The 16914-nt window shown below is 40.9% G+C and overlaps 1 protein-coding gene across 1 annotated transcript in view; it reads right to left on the bottom strand.

Moving 5' to 3' along the window:
* COL4A1 (collagen type IV alpha 1 chain) overlaps window positions 1-16914 on the bottom strand; it is a 160475-nt gene that overhangs the window by 57417 nt on the left and 86144 nt on the right. The window contains exons 3-18 of the mRNA XM_066234748.1: window positions 12599-12688; window positions 12141-12185; window positions 11551-11595; window positions 11376-11438; window positions 10823-10876; window positions 10634-10660; window positions 8001-8084; window positions 7852-7914; window positions 6401-6436; window positions 5824-5865; window positions 4472-4558; window positions 3934-3960; window positions 3738-3788; window positions 2846-2890; window positions 2710-2763; window positions 151-192 (exon numbers count right to left, since the gene is read on the bottom strand). Coding sequence (XP_066090845.1) covers window positions 151-192; window positions 2710-2763; window positions 2846-2890; window positions 3738-3788; window positions 3934-3960; window positions 4472-4558; window positions 5824-5865; window positions 6401-6436; window positions 7852-7914; window positions 8001-8084; window positions 10634-10660; window positions 10823-10876; window positions 11376-11438; window positions 11551-11595; window positions 12141-12185; window positions 12599-12688 — 855 coding nt within the window. The remainder of the gene's footprint in view (window positions 1-150; window positions 193-2709; window positions 2764-2845; window positions 2891-3737; window positions 3789-3933; window positions 3961-4471; window positions 4559-5823; window positions 5866-6400; window positions 6437-7851; window positions 7915-8000; window positions 8085-10633; window positions 10661-10822; window positions 10877-11375; window positions 11439-11550; window positions 11596-12140; window positions 12186-12598; window positions 12689-16914) is intronic.

Here is a 16914-nt window from a genome sequence, read left to right as displayed (position 1 = left end):
TTATTATTTCAGATTATATGCAGCCTGTTTCCACAGAAATGTAACTCTAGGAATGCTGTGGGGCCTGAGACTTGGCCACCGTTAGGCCACCTCCTTCCCTTTCTTCACGGCCAACACTCTCACCGACCAGCAAACACCCCTCTTACTCACAATTCCCGGCGGGCCTGGAGGACCTGCTTCACCTTTGTCTCCCTGTGAAAGAACAAAAATAACTTCAGCATTTTTTTTTTAACTACAAAGAATGTCTTGCAGACAGCAGTTAAACTTTACTTTTTTCTGGAAAAACACATTGTACCCACCATACAATAACATTATTTTTCTCTCCTTGGTATCCCTCATTATGGTTAGCTTAAAGCCCTCTGGAACAATAATAACAAAAGCAAATACATTTTATTTGCTTTTGCATATAAATATGCGTTTGCATAAATTTGCACCATTGCCTTGCATAGGTGTGACATGAGAATAAAGATTTCTACAACACATAAATGGGAGGCTAATTATTCACAGTTCAAACATGTCCACGATTTTTGTTCTGCTCACTGTGTGCTCCTTCAGAGACCTTCAATAGACTCATTTGTAAGCTGAATCAGTACACAGTGGTTTTCAATAAATGAGATAAAAAGATATTGAAAGCTTATGATTTCTTACTATATTTTCTACAGAAATTTTTTTTTTAGGTTTTCAGGTATAAGAATGTCTACATCTGCATTGGAAAACATAATAAAAGATATTTTTGGGATTTTCTTTCCCCTTAAAATCTAGCATTATTTGAAAACATTGGATGGATAAATTCTAATCACTCTGAGGCTTAATTTAATCTATATTAAATGAGAGAGCTAAATAAATTAATCCTTTTATGTTTCGTTCTTATATAAGCATCATAAAAAGATTTTTTTTTTTTTTAAATCTTAAAATATGCCATTATTCCATGAATGTACCTTTTTCTCCTCTTAAACTGATCTATTAAATTTAGGCATTAAAGCAGAATTGGATGTTTTGGATTTTTATAAATATTAGCAGAAATTTAGAAATATCCGTGAAATTTAAAAAAAAACCTTAGCTAATATATTCTAAACATATTTACCTCTTAAATCTATAAGACTTAACTTTCTCTGAAAAGTATAGTCTTAGTAAAAGATTTCTCCCTTTGCCCCTGACTTTGAGAAGTAAACCTTGAGGTCCTCACCTTAGTTTCTCACTCACTGTTAGAGATAAATATTTCAACCCTCCAGCCCACCCTTGAACAGTGTATGGGATAGGGGCACTGACCCTACATACAGTCAAAAATCTACGTGTTACTTTTGACAGCCCCAAAACTTACCTACTAAGAGCCTACTGCTGAACGGAAGCCTTACCCATAATACAAAAAGTTAATTAACACATATTTTGTATGTTATGTGTATTATATCCTGTATTCTTACAATAAAGTAAGCTAGAGAAAAGAAAATGTTTCTTTAAAAATCATAAGAGAAAAATACTTTTACAGTTCTGTATGTATTCATTGAAAAAAAATCCACTTGGAAGTATACCCGTACATTTCAAATCTATATTGTTCAAGGGTCAACTGTATTTCTTATTTTAGTTGAAATGTACATTACCTAGTCTCATGATTTAAAAAAAAATGAAACATGAGTTTTTTTCTGTCTATCAGGTTGACAAATATTTTTTAAAGTTTGATAATCAGCAGTTGTCAAATGAAAGGGCCCCAGTTGATAGAAGTTTTCTGGGGATAATTTGGGGGCATATGGCAAAACGTTCTTACAAAGAATCTAAACATTGACCCCAAATATTACATTTTTAGGAACTGACAACAACAAAATAAAAAAAGATCAGAGAAGTGTATCATCACAAAAATATTTGTAATGATAAAAATGTGGAAATGGCCTAAATACCATGCAATAAAAGGCATAGATATTAGAAGTGTTACTTTAACTACATTAAGAACATGGAAATAGATTTCCATCATACATTAACTGAAAAAGCAGAATTGTATGATGCAGTATCTTTTTTTTCAAAGCACATGGACAATGGTTAACTCTGACCATATCTGAGTGGATAATAGAAAAATCAAATAAGCTTTCCTTTCTCCACAATATCTGTCTGCATTTTTTGGTGGCTTATAGTCAGAAAAAATTAATTTATTACAAAAAACACTTAAGTTTGACTGATGGTGGCTCAGTACATAGCGTGTTAACCTGGGACACTTAAGTACCAGGTTCAAAACCCCAAGGTCTCCAGCTTGAGTGCAGGCTTGCTGCTTGAGTGTGGGCTCACCAACTTGAGCATAGGATCATCAAAATGGTCCCATGGTTGCTGGCTTGAGCCCAAAGGTCATTGGCTTGAGCAAGGAGTCGCTAGGCTGGCTGGAGCCTTCCACCCTGGCAGGGCTGTACGAGAAGCAATCAATGAACAACTAAAACGATGCAGTTACAAGCTGATGCTTCTCATCTCTCTCCCTTCCTGTCTCTCCCTCTCTTTTTCTTTCTCTCTGAAAACAATAAATAAATAAAAACACTTAAATTTTTTAATGAAACATTCCATTTTTTGAAAAATGAATGCACACAAAACCACTAAGTCAAGTTGTGTTTTTGCTCATGTGGAACATAAATAATTGTAATTCTTTGTGAGTCCTTATCTTTTATTCTAGTAAGAACTTCTGCGCTGACCTACAATCTGAAGATACAAACTCTAAATAGCTCCACCATTTACCTTCATACCCTCTCGGCCCGGGAGTCCTGGGAACCCTCCGTCGCCCGGAAGCCCCTGAAATGAACAGGAAGCAACAACAAGTGTAAGCTAGCGAAGGCCGGCACTTTGCTTTTAAAAAGCACAGAGAAATACTTACTAGAGTCCCTTTTTCTCCTTTTTCACCATCTTTTCCAGGTTTTCCCTGTACAATGAAAATGTAAACATTACTATTTCCTAAAATAATCAGAGTAAATATGCTCTAACAGCAAGGCTCTGATTCAAATACAAGTTCATCGGTTAACTTTCGTAGGAAACCTCTGTGTTAGCTGACAACACTACAACAAGGAGTAGAGTGTATACCGAATAACTATGAAAAAATTACAACAGAAGAGGGCTTTTCAATTAAAAAAAAAAATGGAGCTTGATTAGTTCCAAATCTTCTCAGGTATCCATCCCATTTGTCAGCATAGCGAACTCCAGAGAGGATTCCCTACTGAAAAGGATTGGGCAGCCGATATGCAGATAATTGATTTTCGCGGAGATTTTTCCTGCGTTATCTCAGGGGAGAAACTGGAAATGCTCAGGCTACTGGAAGCTGGGTGGTCTCCCTTCACCAGATTCCGGGGGTGAGAAGCATCCGAGCATCTCTGCTCCAGGATGTGCACCTGGGATCTGGGCAGAGGTCCGAGCTGGCCTGGAGAGGCAGTGTGGCAAAGGGCACCAAGGGCTCTGAGCAAGTGGACAGGGGCGGTCAGTGAGAAACCAGCAAGCAGGCAACTCTTCGGAGAGTTCCCACCCAGCACCAGCTTGTCTTTGAGGAGCATGAATAACAAAGGGACTCAACCTTCTAGGAATTTTTTCAACTAGGACAGCTCTCCTCATTTCTACTTCCGTGGGCTCCAGACAAGCCCTACGGGAGAGGAAAGGAAGCAACCAGAAAAACCCCTCCTGGCCTCTTCCCTTCTTCTGTGTCCTCAAAACTGTGAGTCTAGAAATGAAAGAAAAATCATTTTCTAATAAGGAATAAAAGGACTTTTAAAAGCACTTACTCGGGGTCCTGGTTTTCCAGGTTCACCTTTCTCTCCAACCCCTGGCATACCCTTGAAAAAAAAAAAAAAAAGAGAGAAAGAATGAGATTCATTCATATATTTAAAACTATTCTATTAAGCAAACATTACACTTAAATCCAATACATTATGATCTTTCACACAAAATAATAATGATAAACAAGAATTTAGCACTTACCTGAAATCCAGGTTCACCTTTTTGACCCTAAAAAAATTTTTAAAGAGAGAGATCAGGTCTATCTAATGGCTGTGTCATTTTTATATGTGACACTGAACATGTAAAAGGGAATAAAAAGAACCTTTTCCTGATAGCTTAACAAAGAAATTCACATTGATCTCTAGCATTCATGTCCTCACAGTGACTGGATTATGGATTTAGAAAGGGCCATTAAGTATGCTTGATCCACAGCAACTGTAACATACTTCCACCCTCAGCTGGTCTCCTGTTCACTGACCCAGCCCATCCTCAGCTGGGGTGCACAGAGGAAGCCCTCACTGAGGTGAGTCAGGCTCAAGTCAGTCTTGCTCCCGCCCGGTTCCAGCTACCTCTGCTCTCAGATGCTCATATTTTATATGATGGATAGTCTATAAATCTGTTTTCCAGGTCGGGGATAAATGCAGGCAGAGAAACTGAATTTTGATGTGGTTTCTCTTTATGCCTTGGAGTCTGTCTAAAATGACCAAGGCAGCATTCAGGGGACAAAGTCGTCGGATACCTTGTCTCCCTTCGTGGCGTAGTCTCCTTTCTGCTGGACTTGAGCTTGTCCTGGCACTCCTGGAGGTCCACTGACCCCCTGGTCACCCTGTTCATGCAAAAATTGAGAACTTGTTAGGAAAAAAATAAAATAATAATTAAAAAATACGGAAAATAAAATATAACATCTATTTTAAAAGTGTTATACTCTTTTCTAATCTGTCCTTGCTTCAATAGAAAATTAAGTTTCAGTAAGAAGATGGCACAATTAATAAATAAAGCCAGGAAACTTTGACCTTTCAGGGATCAGGAAGGCACTGTCTCTAGTAATAACAATAGAACCTGATCATCTGTAAGACACATCCATGAATGCATGTGTGTATAGAATATGCATATATATACAAACAGTATATGTATATATCCCAGGACACATATAATACAAGACTATGCATATATATTGTCCAATTGCATTTTGATGGCCTGGAAGGGACACAAACTGCCTAAGAGAGGCTGGAAAGAAAAGAGGTATCTTTAGGTAAAATCAAGAATTGTCTTCCTCAGGCATCCTAACTGCTGGGTGCAACGGGAAGTACAGTGAGCCCCAGTTATAGCGCAATGAGTGAGGTCCAAAAAATTCAACTGCAAAAATTGCAGGGTGACTTTACTGTGAGGTTTATGAAAAGACTGGGAAGAAATTGGGGGTGGGAAGCAGAGGCCAACTGTTCAGTCCACATCTGCCCAGGTTGACATGGAGTCCCTTGGTAGCGATCGTCTACAATGGCTTGACCATCCATAGAAAGGAACCTTGGCCCTGGGGCAGATGCTCCTGTAATTCCAAGAATCCCCACTCGGCTAGTGCCTATTTCATTGGTGTGATTCAGGGGAACTGGTAGAGAGAGCCCCAAAGGAACAGGGACCTAACATCGATCTTCCTTCTTCCTAAAATGAGGTTGCCTGCCGTGGTTGGCGCCTCCCTGCCTCCGGGGCTCATCTCCTCCCCGTTTTGGTATGACATCTTTGCCTTTCCAGGGTTGAATATGGTTACAGTATTAGCAGTCAAGTCCTGAATTGAACTCTTTTATAATAAAGTCTAGGTCTGATTTTATCACTGCCTGAAAACATTTTGATTGAACTATATACACAGAGAAATGGAATAAATGGCCTCATTGTGTGTTCTGCTGGTCAGATCACACACAGACACCTCAGTGAATTTTAGCTGTGCATTTTAGGCAAAACACTAACAAACTCAAAACTGGGCAGAGAAGAGTGACTATGGTTTAAGGGCCCAAGAGCAGGTCCAGAAGCAGAAACCCTATCATGCTTAGAGAACTGAAATTTTAAACATGAAAACACTCCAAAGCAATGTATACTCACCTTGTCACCTTTTGGTCCTTGAAAACTTAAGCCCATTTGCCCCTGTTGGTTGAAAATTAGACTTCCGTTACTAAAGTTGTCTACTTTTATCAAACTCATCCAATAAATATCACATAAAATGCAATAAGATAGATTTAAAGCAATAGTTTCATCTCACAACTACCCTAAGATTCTCAAGAAAGTTGTAATTATATTGTATTCAATGTCTGTAAAAAAAAAAAGTCTTTTTAAAGTATTATTAAAAAAAAGTCTACAAAAACCCTTTCTTTCATTTAAGATGTTTAAACTCTGGCTTTAAAAAACTAAGGGGAAGATCACTGATTCCAGAATAATGACTAAGGTGTTGGTAGATGGAAATAAAGATTAATGCGTGCAGAGATCAATAGCTTGACTGATTGACAGGTTAGATAGATGGGTGAATAGATGCATAGGTGGATAACAGATGTTAAATATAGAGATAGATAATGAAGATATAATTTTCCAAAACTTTTAACAGCGACAATTAACAACAAGCTATAGCAATCTCCTGATAGTTTTATACTAATGGCAAAGAAAGACAAATGACAAAAGTTTTTACCTTTTCACCTGGTGGGCCAGGAGGGCCTGGGGGGCCCTATAAGAGAAAAAATGTTTTAATTAAATACAGTTCACAACCCTGGTAAGTTTTAACTGTTTCTTTGTAAAGAAATTATATTAAGATCCTATAGTTAATATGATAATGTATTTATTAAATGTTTAACTTTTTTCCTGTGCTCTACAACTGTAAAACTTTCAAAGCAACCAGAAACTATCCTGTAAGATTATTAATAAGGATGTAAATACTTCAAAAATCTTTGGTATTGCCCTGTGAAATCCATTAATCTAAGAACATACCACGCAAACAGACAAGGAATAAAATCTCCAGCCAAACTCTACGAGTGTAGAGTTTCCAGTATGGAAATGTTTGTTCAATTTGGATATAGTTTTTATCTTAAAAAGCTAAATGATTTCTTCAAGCAAGTAGACTGTAGTGAAGTAAAAAAACTCGTGTTTGTAGCAAAATTTCAGAATGCTCTCTAGAATCTTTTAAAAAGGAAAAACTAAAATAAAGGTAAGTAAATAAATAAAAAGGAAAAACCTAGTCAATCTTTATAGATATATATTTATATATTCTACATAAAGAACGTGATTACCCCATTACAAAGTAACCACCACAATAAGTCTAATAAACATCTGTGACTAGTCACTCTTTACTCATAAAATGAGCATAATAAAAATAAGTTTATTTACAAGAACATAAGAGAGGTTGCATTCGCAGGAATGGATATAAGGAGAGTTGCTGAATTTTACCCACCCTCAAAAAACTGTAAACTGAAAACATACGCCTGTAAATCTCAGGACCCCTCAGGCAGGCTAGTGTGAGGACAAAGTCAGGTGCATCAGTCGTTCCGAGTCAACGTGGCACTCCACAATTAAGTCTGGTTAATACCAACTCCCTCGTGATCCCAAAGTGCATGTGTGAGCAGATGCCATCCTCCTTGTATTGAGAAGTGTCAGCTGTGGAGGAGCCCAACGGCAGCGCAGAGCCTCCTGGGATGTTATCTCTGGGCGCTCGGGCTGCCAAGTCTTTAAAACACACAGTGCAGCTTCTGTGCCGCCGCCTGCTCTGTGTCCATGGCCCCCAACCTCCGGAGCAGACCCTCCGGAATGACTATATTTCTACAAGTCCATCTCCAGGGCTGAGTCTGCCTTGTCCATCTTGAATTTGGCCACTTCAGATCATGGCAGCCAACCCTCAAGTAATAAAGGTGTCGTCTGCTTTGGGACGTCTTGGCATGCAGTATTATTAGCATCCTGTTCCCACAGCTCTGGGAATACAGGGACTGGAAGTGCCAGTCAGATATTTTCATAAGAAAGTAATTCAGTCTCCCAACTCCAGCTCAGGGAGAGGCACCACTGTGTAAAGTTTTCATTAAATTTTATTTATTTTCACACCTCAACATGGTTGTTTTGAATGACCGCCTCAGAGAAATATTCCCCCAAACTTACTGGTGGTCCAGTAAATCCTGGAGGGCCGACGGGACCTTGCAGCCCTGGAAATCCTGGTGGACCCTATAATGTATTCAGAAAGGAAAATATTAAAATGCAAACCAGGAGGAGACTCCGCATGCAATTATAGTTATTTAGCAAATGCTTACTGGTGCTCCTGGGGATCCCGGAAATCCTCTTTCCCCTTTCAGCAGTGTGCCGGGTACGTGGCCGATTATCTCACCGGGATCCCCCTATGAGGTGGAAAATAAGACGAAGTCGCAAATACTGACATTTATGTAAAGAAACAAAAGTTATCAAATATTAGACATGCATTATTGGTATGGAACTAGCCCATTTCTGGGGTTTAGACTCTAAGTTAGAAGCATATAAATCAGCCGTCTCCCCCGTTCATGTTGCTATATTGACCAGCACTCAGTGCTGTGTGGTCACCTCAGGGGCTACCAGGACCGAATGTCTATGGCAATTCCATGGGACCCACACAGACAAAGAGAAATACTAGACCAGGACCCAGCCTCTCGTCAAAAGACTGTGGGACCATAGGGTGTTCTCACAAAACAAGAAGTGCATATCAAAGAAACCATTTCAAGATGAGCATTTTCATAAAAGCAGGGTATGATGGTAAATGTCATGTGCCACTTGGCCAGGCCACAGTACCCAGATATTAGCTTCAATATCTGGGTCTGGGTGTCTCTGTGAAGCTATTTCTAGGATGACATTAACATTTCCATCAGAAGACTGAGTGAAGCAGATTAGCCTCCATAATGCAGGTGGGTCTCACCCAATCAGTTGAAGACCTTTAGAGAAAAAAAGAGTAACTCCCAAGAAAAAGAGAGAATTCTGCATACAACAAACAGCCTTCACATTGGAACTGCAACATCAGCTCTTCCCTCCATCTCCAGCCTGCTGTCTGGCCTGCAGATTTTGAACTTTCTCATTATATTTACCTATCATTACATATTTTTGTATGCGTGTCCATATATACATAAACACACATGTATACGTACATAGTGCATACACATTCTATTCGTTCTGTATCTCTACAGAACCTTGACTAAAACACAGGCTCTCATGAGAATACTATTTCTTCGGTGTTCTTAAACACAGGGACACATGAATGCTCCCTCTCATTCAGACACGTGGTTGCCTCTAGAGTAGCTGTTGAAAAGCTAGAAGCATCCCTTTCCCAGGGCTGCTCTGCATGCCTGAGGCTCCGCCCACTGAGCTGTTGTACAACACAAAGGGTGCTCACTGTAGGTCAGGGCGGTAGGAGCCACCAAATCCTGTGGCAGCATTGCCCCGCCTGGGAAAGGCTTCAGAAACTTAATTTCTATAAAACTGGAGGGGTTGCTCAGGAAGTGGGTTCTCCTCTCTTTGCTCCCCAGCTCAGTGATGCATGCTGGGGCAGCTACGCGCAGGGCTGAGTCCAGGAACGGCCTTGCTGCGGCTTTTCCTCACTGAGCAAACACTGGTGAAGGAGCTACAGCCACTGTGCTGGGGGTGGGGGCACAGGCGAGGACGGGACACATTTGAGAAAAAACCTGGATGTGAAAGTGACAGGATTTTATGATTAAAGGAGAGACAGAGAGAGATGGGGAGAGAGAGAAGGAAAGAAAGGAAGGCAAGAGAGAGAGAGAGAGAGAAGAAGAAGAAGAAGAAGAGGAGGAGGAGGAGGAGGAGGAGGAGGAGGAGGAGGAGGAGGAGGAGGAAGAGGAGGAAGAAGAAGAAGAAGAAGAAAGGAAGGAGAAAATCAACCACATGCAATTTCCCCATAATAAAAAACAAACCAGCAAAATGAATGCCTGGGCTCCTGGCTGGATGCCTAGCGCTATCCCTACCCTACTTGGCTGAGCAGGCAGAGGAGCGCTCAGGAAAGAGCGGCAAGGTCGCTCTGGAAGTGTGGCCAGCAGTGCCTGTGGAAAGCCGGGCTGGCCGTGGGTGAGCAAGAATGACCGAGACAGGAGAGGCCTGGGAGCAGAGCCCACGGGGACCAACCTGCCCCGTGGACAAGAAGGCAGCAGCCAAGTGATCAGCAAGAATGCACCCACCAGGCCCTTTTCTAGGTACTGAAAGGGTGGACGAAGAAAGTCTCCTTGACTGACAGCAGGAACAGATGTGGGCACCATGGCAGGGAGGGACATGGGGCTTCCCTTCTCAACATGTGCAGAGGCTCCTAGGCCCCATCTTGACATACAGGGAAAATCAAGCTGAGAAGGGCCATGGATTGGCTCTGAGTGAAGAGTCCATAACACCATGGATCTAATCTATGGCAACTGGAGGCGTTCCTCCCATAATTATGGAATTTATACTAGAGGGACTCAAATTATAGGCAACACGGAAAAAGGGTTATAGTTAAGTTAAAAAATATAACTTATGATACCAATTTGAGTTCTTTCTGGAGGCACCGCACTTATGTCCTATGACATTTGAGTCTTTTCTGGTGGCACCGCACTTATGTCCTAGACTCTAGAAAAGGAGCATCACTGACATGTCTATGCAAGTAACTGATCTGAATAGACTCACATCTGTTCACATTCACCATCACACCATGCTTCCTATTACTGTTTATTTCCTATTAAGAAATGTAGCTAGTGTCTAAACTTTAGATTCTAAAATTTAAGTTTGTGTATATATAACTGACATACCCTTTTAATGTAACAGAGTTTAGACAGATGTGTTAATAGGCAATCAAATCACCAAAGTGATTTAAACCGAATTTTATTTTACGGCATCTGTTTTAGACAGACTTCAGTAATGGATCCAATAAAATCAAATAATGTACCTTCATTCCTGGTATCCCTGGTGGTCCCTGAAAAAGAAAAGGTTGGTATTAGTTTTTTGCTTTTCTCAAAACATCATTAGGATTAAGGTATAAGTGCAAAGAAAGAAAGAAAAAAAAAAGGAATGGAATGGAATGGAAAGAGAGAAATCAGAGGCAAAAAGATTCTGAGTTAAACAACCTCATACTCACAGGATTTCCAGTGAAGCCAGGCAAACCAGGAGGTCCCAGAGGCCCTCGTTCACCCTAAAAGGACAGCAGACGGTCATCCACAGGCACAGGGCAAGACAAACGGGACCACTCCAAACACCCTCGGCAGTTACTATGGTCTACCCATCAGGCATATCTTATTGGTCGGTTAAAATCATTTCCTAAAAACTGTTACAATCTACATTGCTGAGTGCTACTTCACAATAGAAGAAATGTATCTGAGAATAAAATTAGTAGGGACAGGATTAATAATAGCATTTTCTTGTTTGATTTAGTAACAGAGTATAGGTAAGATATATTGTGTTTAAAACAACTTTAGGGTAAAATTGTACAAAAAAAAAGGCATGAGTGTGTCATTCTTAAGCATAAAATATGAGAAAACTGTACTTCCTAATCAAAGAAAGAAAGCTTTAAGACAAGCAACTATGCAACTGTGGCAACTACAACAGTGTCCACAGAGCAACTTTGCCTGACTTCTCAGTATGCCGTCAGGTGAACATGCACAAAGGAAGAATGGTCTCGGTTCTAAATGTACCTTTGTCCCGTTGCATCCTGGGATACCTGGGGGACCTGGGGGACCATCTTGTCCAGGAATACCCTGCAATTAATAAAGCAAAAAAGTAGCCAAAATTTAAAACAAAATCATCTGATGGTGCTATCACTCACTTCAAATGTCTCATAAAAGAAACAGTTGCCTTTTATATACATACAGGAAGTCCTGGGTTTCCAGGGTAACCCGCTGCTCCTGGAGGTCCCTGTAAGGATGGAAATGAAAAAGTTTCTGTGAGCATTGAGGAAACTCATTTCCTCCCACTGCATCCACCTAAGGGTGTCTTCCCTAACTGTGGATGTTCAGAACATCACCCGGAGCAGGTAGGGCATTCCGCTGGGGAGGCAGCTGAAGGCCCGCCCAGGGAGGGAGACCACCCAGAGTTTCCGAAGCAGTTCTACAATAACAGCTGACTATTCATTCCTTCTAAAAGCAAGGCTGCCCATGCACAATATAACTCTGCCTTTGTTTCATTCTTTGTCATTTCTAGGTGAAAAAAAAAAAAAATATATATATATATATATATATATATATATATATATATATATATTCATTTTAAAATCTCAAACAGTTGGGAAAAAGAATGCATGGGATAAATCATCTCATTGTGGGGGGGGGATCAAATTATTTCCAGTTGAAGAAGAGAAAGGGAAGAAAGTCCTTCAGGACTGTTTAAAGGGCATAGAGGGCTCTCAGTCAGGAAGCATTGCTGTACCATATCCCAGCCACAGGCATGACAATTATACTTACTCTTGTCCCTTTTGTTCCTGGCAGTCCAGGTTCTCCAGTATCACCCTAGAACAAAACAAATGGCATCATGATTACTCATCATAACAAGAACATAGATCAGCGGTCGGGAACCTATGGCTCGCGAGCCAGATGTGGCTCTTTTGATGGCTGCATCTGGCTTGCAGACAAAGCTTTAATAAAAATAATAATAACATTCTCATGTATTACAATCCATTCATTTCCTACCGCTCATGTTCATGGTTGTGGGTGGCTGGAGCCAATCACAGCTGTCCTCCGGGACAACACCAAATTTTTATTGGATAATGCCTAACGTACACAGGTCGTTGCATAGCTCTCATGGAATTACATTTTAAAATATGTGGCATTCATGGCTCTCTCAGCCAAAAAGGTTCCCGAGTCCTGACATAGATCATCTCCAACTTACAGCCTCATAGGCCCCATCACCCAATCAAGCTTACCTTTTGTCCAGGTGGTCCCTGAGGCCCCTCATGTCCTTGCATTCCTGGAAATCCAATGACACCTTGTAACCCTGGGAGGCCTCTTTCGCCCTGCGGAGGAGGAAGGAGCAAGTCAGACAAAAGGTCAGTTGAAAGAAAGCCAGGAGGCCTGACCTGTGGTGGTGCAGTGGATAAAGCGTCGACCTAGAAATGCTGAGGTCGCCGGTTCGAAACCCTGGGCTTGCCTGGTCAAGGCACATATGAGAGTTGATGCTTCCAGCTCCTCCCCCCCTTCTCTCTCTCTGTCTCCTCTCTCTCTCTCTCTCTCTCTCTGTCTGTCTCTCCCTCTCCTCTCTAAAATGAATAAAAAAATAAAATAAAATAAAATAAAATAAAAAGAAAGCGAGGAAACAAGTCAGTAATCAGCCTCTCTAAGCATCATCGGATCCCACACAAGTTTACAGTGAGCGTCTAGCAGGCATCCCCAAACTACGGCCCCGCGGGCCGCAATGCGGCCCCCTGAGGCCATTTATCCAGCCCCCACTGCACTTCTGGAAGGGGCACCTCTTTCATTGGTGGTCAGTGAGAGGACCACTGTATTTGGCAGCCCTCCAATGGTCTGAGGGACAGTGAACTGGCCCCCTGTGTAAAAAGTTTGGAGACCCCTGGAAAGCTAGGTGCCAAAATGAATTCCTATTTCAAGTGGCTCTTCTCCACTATTTTTTAAAGCTGTGTGAGGGCAGGAATGTGATACCTGGCACAACACTTTTTATATGCTTAATTTTAAATGCTAAATAACTTGCTGGGTAAATAATGGATAGTTGGGGATTTCCTTACACTGAGTTGATTATAATCTCACTCAATTAGTAGCATCTTCTTGTTATCAGTAGACCCAGCACTGAGATTTTTTGAGCAGACCATCAGTTAATTTCTTCCTCCAGATACTTTTAGAAGCTGTGTAGACAAAGCTCATAGTGTGAGAATCAGCACAATGTTGAGACTTCTATGCCCAATCCACAATCTGATGATGGGCTTTCATAAGTGGGGTTTTTATTTTTTTTATTTTTTGAAAAGGTTGGATCAGAGTTTAATTACAGTCTCTGCTCTTGTGAAGCAAAAAGAAATAGGAAACATTATTTCAAAAATAAATAATTCCTATTCAGGGTACACACACGTGGCAGAAATACATTCTAAACAGAAAATAAAAGAAAAGTCAGAGAGACTTTGTGGGATTCTGAGCCTTAAATTGGACCTTGAAGGATGAATTCAAAATAAATATGTGAAGAGGAGGGAGAAGGTAACTCAGGCTGGATGTTGGCAGACGGTGATGAGGCAGACAGTGATAAGGCTGTACATCTAGGCCACGTGAACACAAGAAACTAACAGAAAGAAATACAACTGGGAGAAGAACATGAAGGAACATGGCATTAATATTTGATCCTGGAAATATGATATTTTTCCATAAGCATCAGCGCTATTTGAGGAAGAGTATCATATCTAGAGTGCCAATATAAAATCACCCATACGTAGGATAAGAAGTCAAGAAAACCCATTTCCTTTACAGTATGTAGACTTAATGCAATCTTTTTTTTTTTTTTTTTTTTTTTGTATTTTTCCAAAGTTAGAAGCGGAGAGTCAGTCAGACTCCCACAAGCGCCCGACTGGGATCCACCCAGCATGCCCACCAGGGGGCGATGCTCTGCCCATCTGGGGCATTGCTCCATTGTGGCCAGGGCCATTCTAGTGCCTGAGGCAGAAGCCATGGAGCTATTCTCAGCACCTAGGCCAACTTTGCTCCAGTGGAGCCTTGGCTGCAGGAGGGAAAGAGAGAGATAGAGAGGAAGGAGAGGGGGAAGAGTGGAGAAGCAGATGGGCGCTTCTTCTGTGTGCCCTCACCAGGAATCAATCCTGGGACTTCCACACAACGGGCCAATGCTCTACCACTGAGCCAACCAGCCAGGGCCCTTAATGCAATCTTAAAATACAAATTGGACAGATTAAGTAACCATTGTTAGTTAGCTGGTTTCTGAAAACAGAGGGCACTTTGGAGGTTCCAGGCAGGATTTCTTAGTTCCCAGTCCTTTCCTCAAAGCTGTATTAATTCAAAGTAAAAAATAAACTGACAAGCTATATATTATATAATATAAAACATTTACCCCCAAGAGCACATTATCAAGAGTTAGTTAATAGTTTTTTATGGTTGCAAAAATGAAAGGAGATGAAGCAAGAACTTTCAAAGTAATCCTTTTTTCCAAACCACTCAACCAGTCCTGACACTTGCTGGTGAACTAACTGCTTGTTGCATTTTTAGAAATGCAGAAATGTGGTTCTGAACTTGGGACTCCAACCACTTGGGCCTCCATGGATTATAGGGTTAATGAGGAAGGTAAGTCAGGAGTCTAGAAACAGCGTGTGAATAAATGCAGGAGATTATTTCAAGCTCTAGAGCAGGGGTAGTCAACCATTTTATACCTACTTTGTATCTCTGTTAGTAGTCAAATTTTCTAACTGCTCACTGGTTCCACAGTAATGGTGATTTATAAAGTAGGGAAGTAACTTTACTTTATAAAATTTATAAAGCAGAGTTACAGCAAGTTAAAGCATATAATAATAATTACCAAGTACTTTATGTCGAATTTTCACTAAGTTTAGCAGAATAAATCTTTATAAAACAACTTACTATAGTTAAATCTTTTTATTTATACTTTGGTTGATCTGCTACCACCCACGATGAAAGCTGGAACGCCCACTAGTGGGCGGGAGGGACCAGGCTGACTAGCACTGCTCTAGGATATGATAAAACAGTAAATGGATTAAAAAAATTAAGGTCCGTACTGGTAGCTCAGTTGACTAGAATATCGTCCTGATAAACCAAGGTTGTGTGTTCAATCCCCAGCCAGGGCATATCCAAGAATCAATCAATGGATGCATAAATAAGTAGAACAACAAATCAACATTTCCCTCCTCTCTCTCTCTCTCTCTTTCTCTCTCTCTCTCTCTCTCTCTCTCATCAATAAAATAAAAACAATCTTTTTAACAAAATTAAGCCCTCCAGTTTGGCACACACTTTTGGGCCATCTGCATCCAGAGACTCGCCCAGAAAGCGGAGATGCTGCTGACAGCACCAGAGCCCTCAGCAGAGGGTTCGACTCAGAATGCTGGCTCCTTCTCCCTGAGGCCTATGACAGCTGGGAAAGAAAAACATGCTCAGACCAAGACTGAGTCAAATGTAAAGCTACTTATATGCACTCATTAATCACCTGAAAGAATAACAATGAGCTCCAACTGCAGAAAATACTGACAACAGCAATATAGGGCACTTCATATCATCTCAAATTCTTCCCTTCTATTCAGATGTGGGAAAACTCCACCCAAAATAGATCTGAACTCAACTACGAACAGCTGGCTAAAAATATTAATGGACACTGAATTGTGTATCCCCGAATAACCCAACACGAGATAGGAAGGAAATGTGAAAGGCACAGCAACATAGCAGCTTTTAAATACCCTTGGTAGTGTTTTTAGGGCTCAGTTAGTATTGGCAGTATTGTTATGAGACCTAGGGAAGGTAAGATTTAAGATGGTATAATTCTCATTTTAATCATGGAATGCATAGAGGCCAAGAGCCAGATTAGCTGATTTTTACAAGTTTCTCATTGAGTCAGCTCTAAAGCCAAAAATAGCAATGAGGTCAGCCTGAACCAGAGTCCGTTTTTTTTTCTAGGTCACTAGAGCAAGCTGGTTCCCAGCAAAATATTAAACCATCCACCAACATAAAGTTAGTCCCTCTCATGTCCATTTTACAGATAGGGAAATTAGAGGATTCCGGTACTTAGCTGACTTGTTGCATGTCACCAAGTGACCTCTGTGTGCTTCTGGGAATAGAATACAGAAAATGAAATCCCCAGTCCTTGCTTTTACCACAAGAACACATTCTTTCCCAAATGTCACCAGAACGTTTAAGCAATCCGGATATCCCATGAGTTTTGAAACTGAGTAGCTAAAAAGGAAGTGACGCCTTTGTCAACATGGTTCTTGCCATCTTCCACATATTTTTTTAACTTTCCCGATCTTTTGTTCAGACAGAAGTGCCCATAAATAATCTAACGTCCTGTACTTGTCAAGGTTACTGCAGGCACCAGGGCAGAGCAAACAGCATTCCAACAGCTATACAGTTAGCTGCCAAAAAGCACACGCCGCGTGCAGACCAAGTAATTCTTCTGAGCTTTTAGAAAGCTCCACCTGAGGTTATAGGAAGAGCAGAGAGCTGGACAAGTGTGCAAAGCTTACTGGTGCCCGGAGTTTCTAAGCCAGACTTTGCAGCTCCAACAAGCAGT

The sequence above is a fragment of the Saccopteryx bilineata genome, chromosome 6 (assembly GCF_036850765.1).
Source record: "Saccopteryx bilineata isolate mSacBil1 chromosome 6, mSacBil1_pri_phased_curated, whole genome shotgun sequence".
Lineage (NCBI taxonomy): Eukaryota > Metazoa > Chordata > Mammalia > Chiroptera > Emballonuridae > Saccopteryx > Saccopteryx bilineata.
Note: the sequence above shows the minus strand (reverse complement) of the source record. Positions and strands in the feature narration are given on the sequence as shown.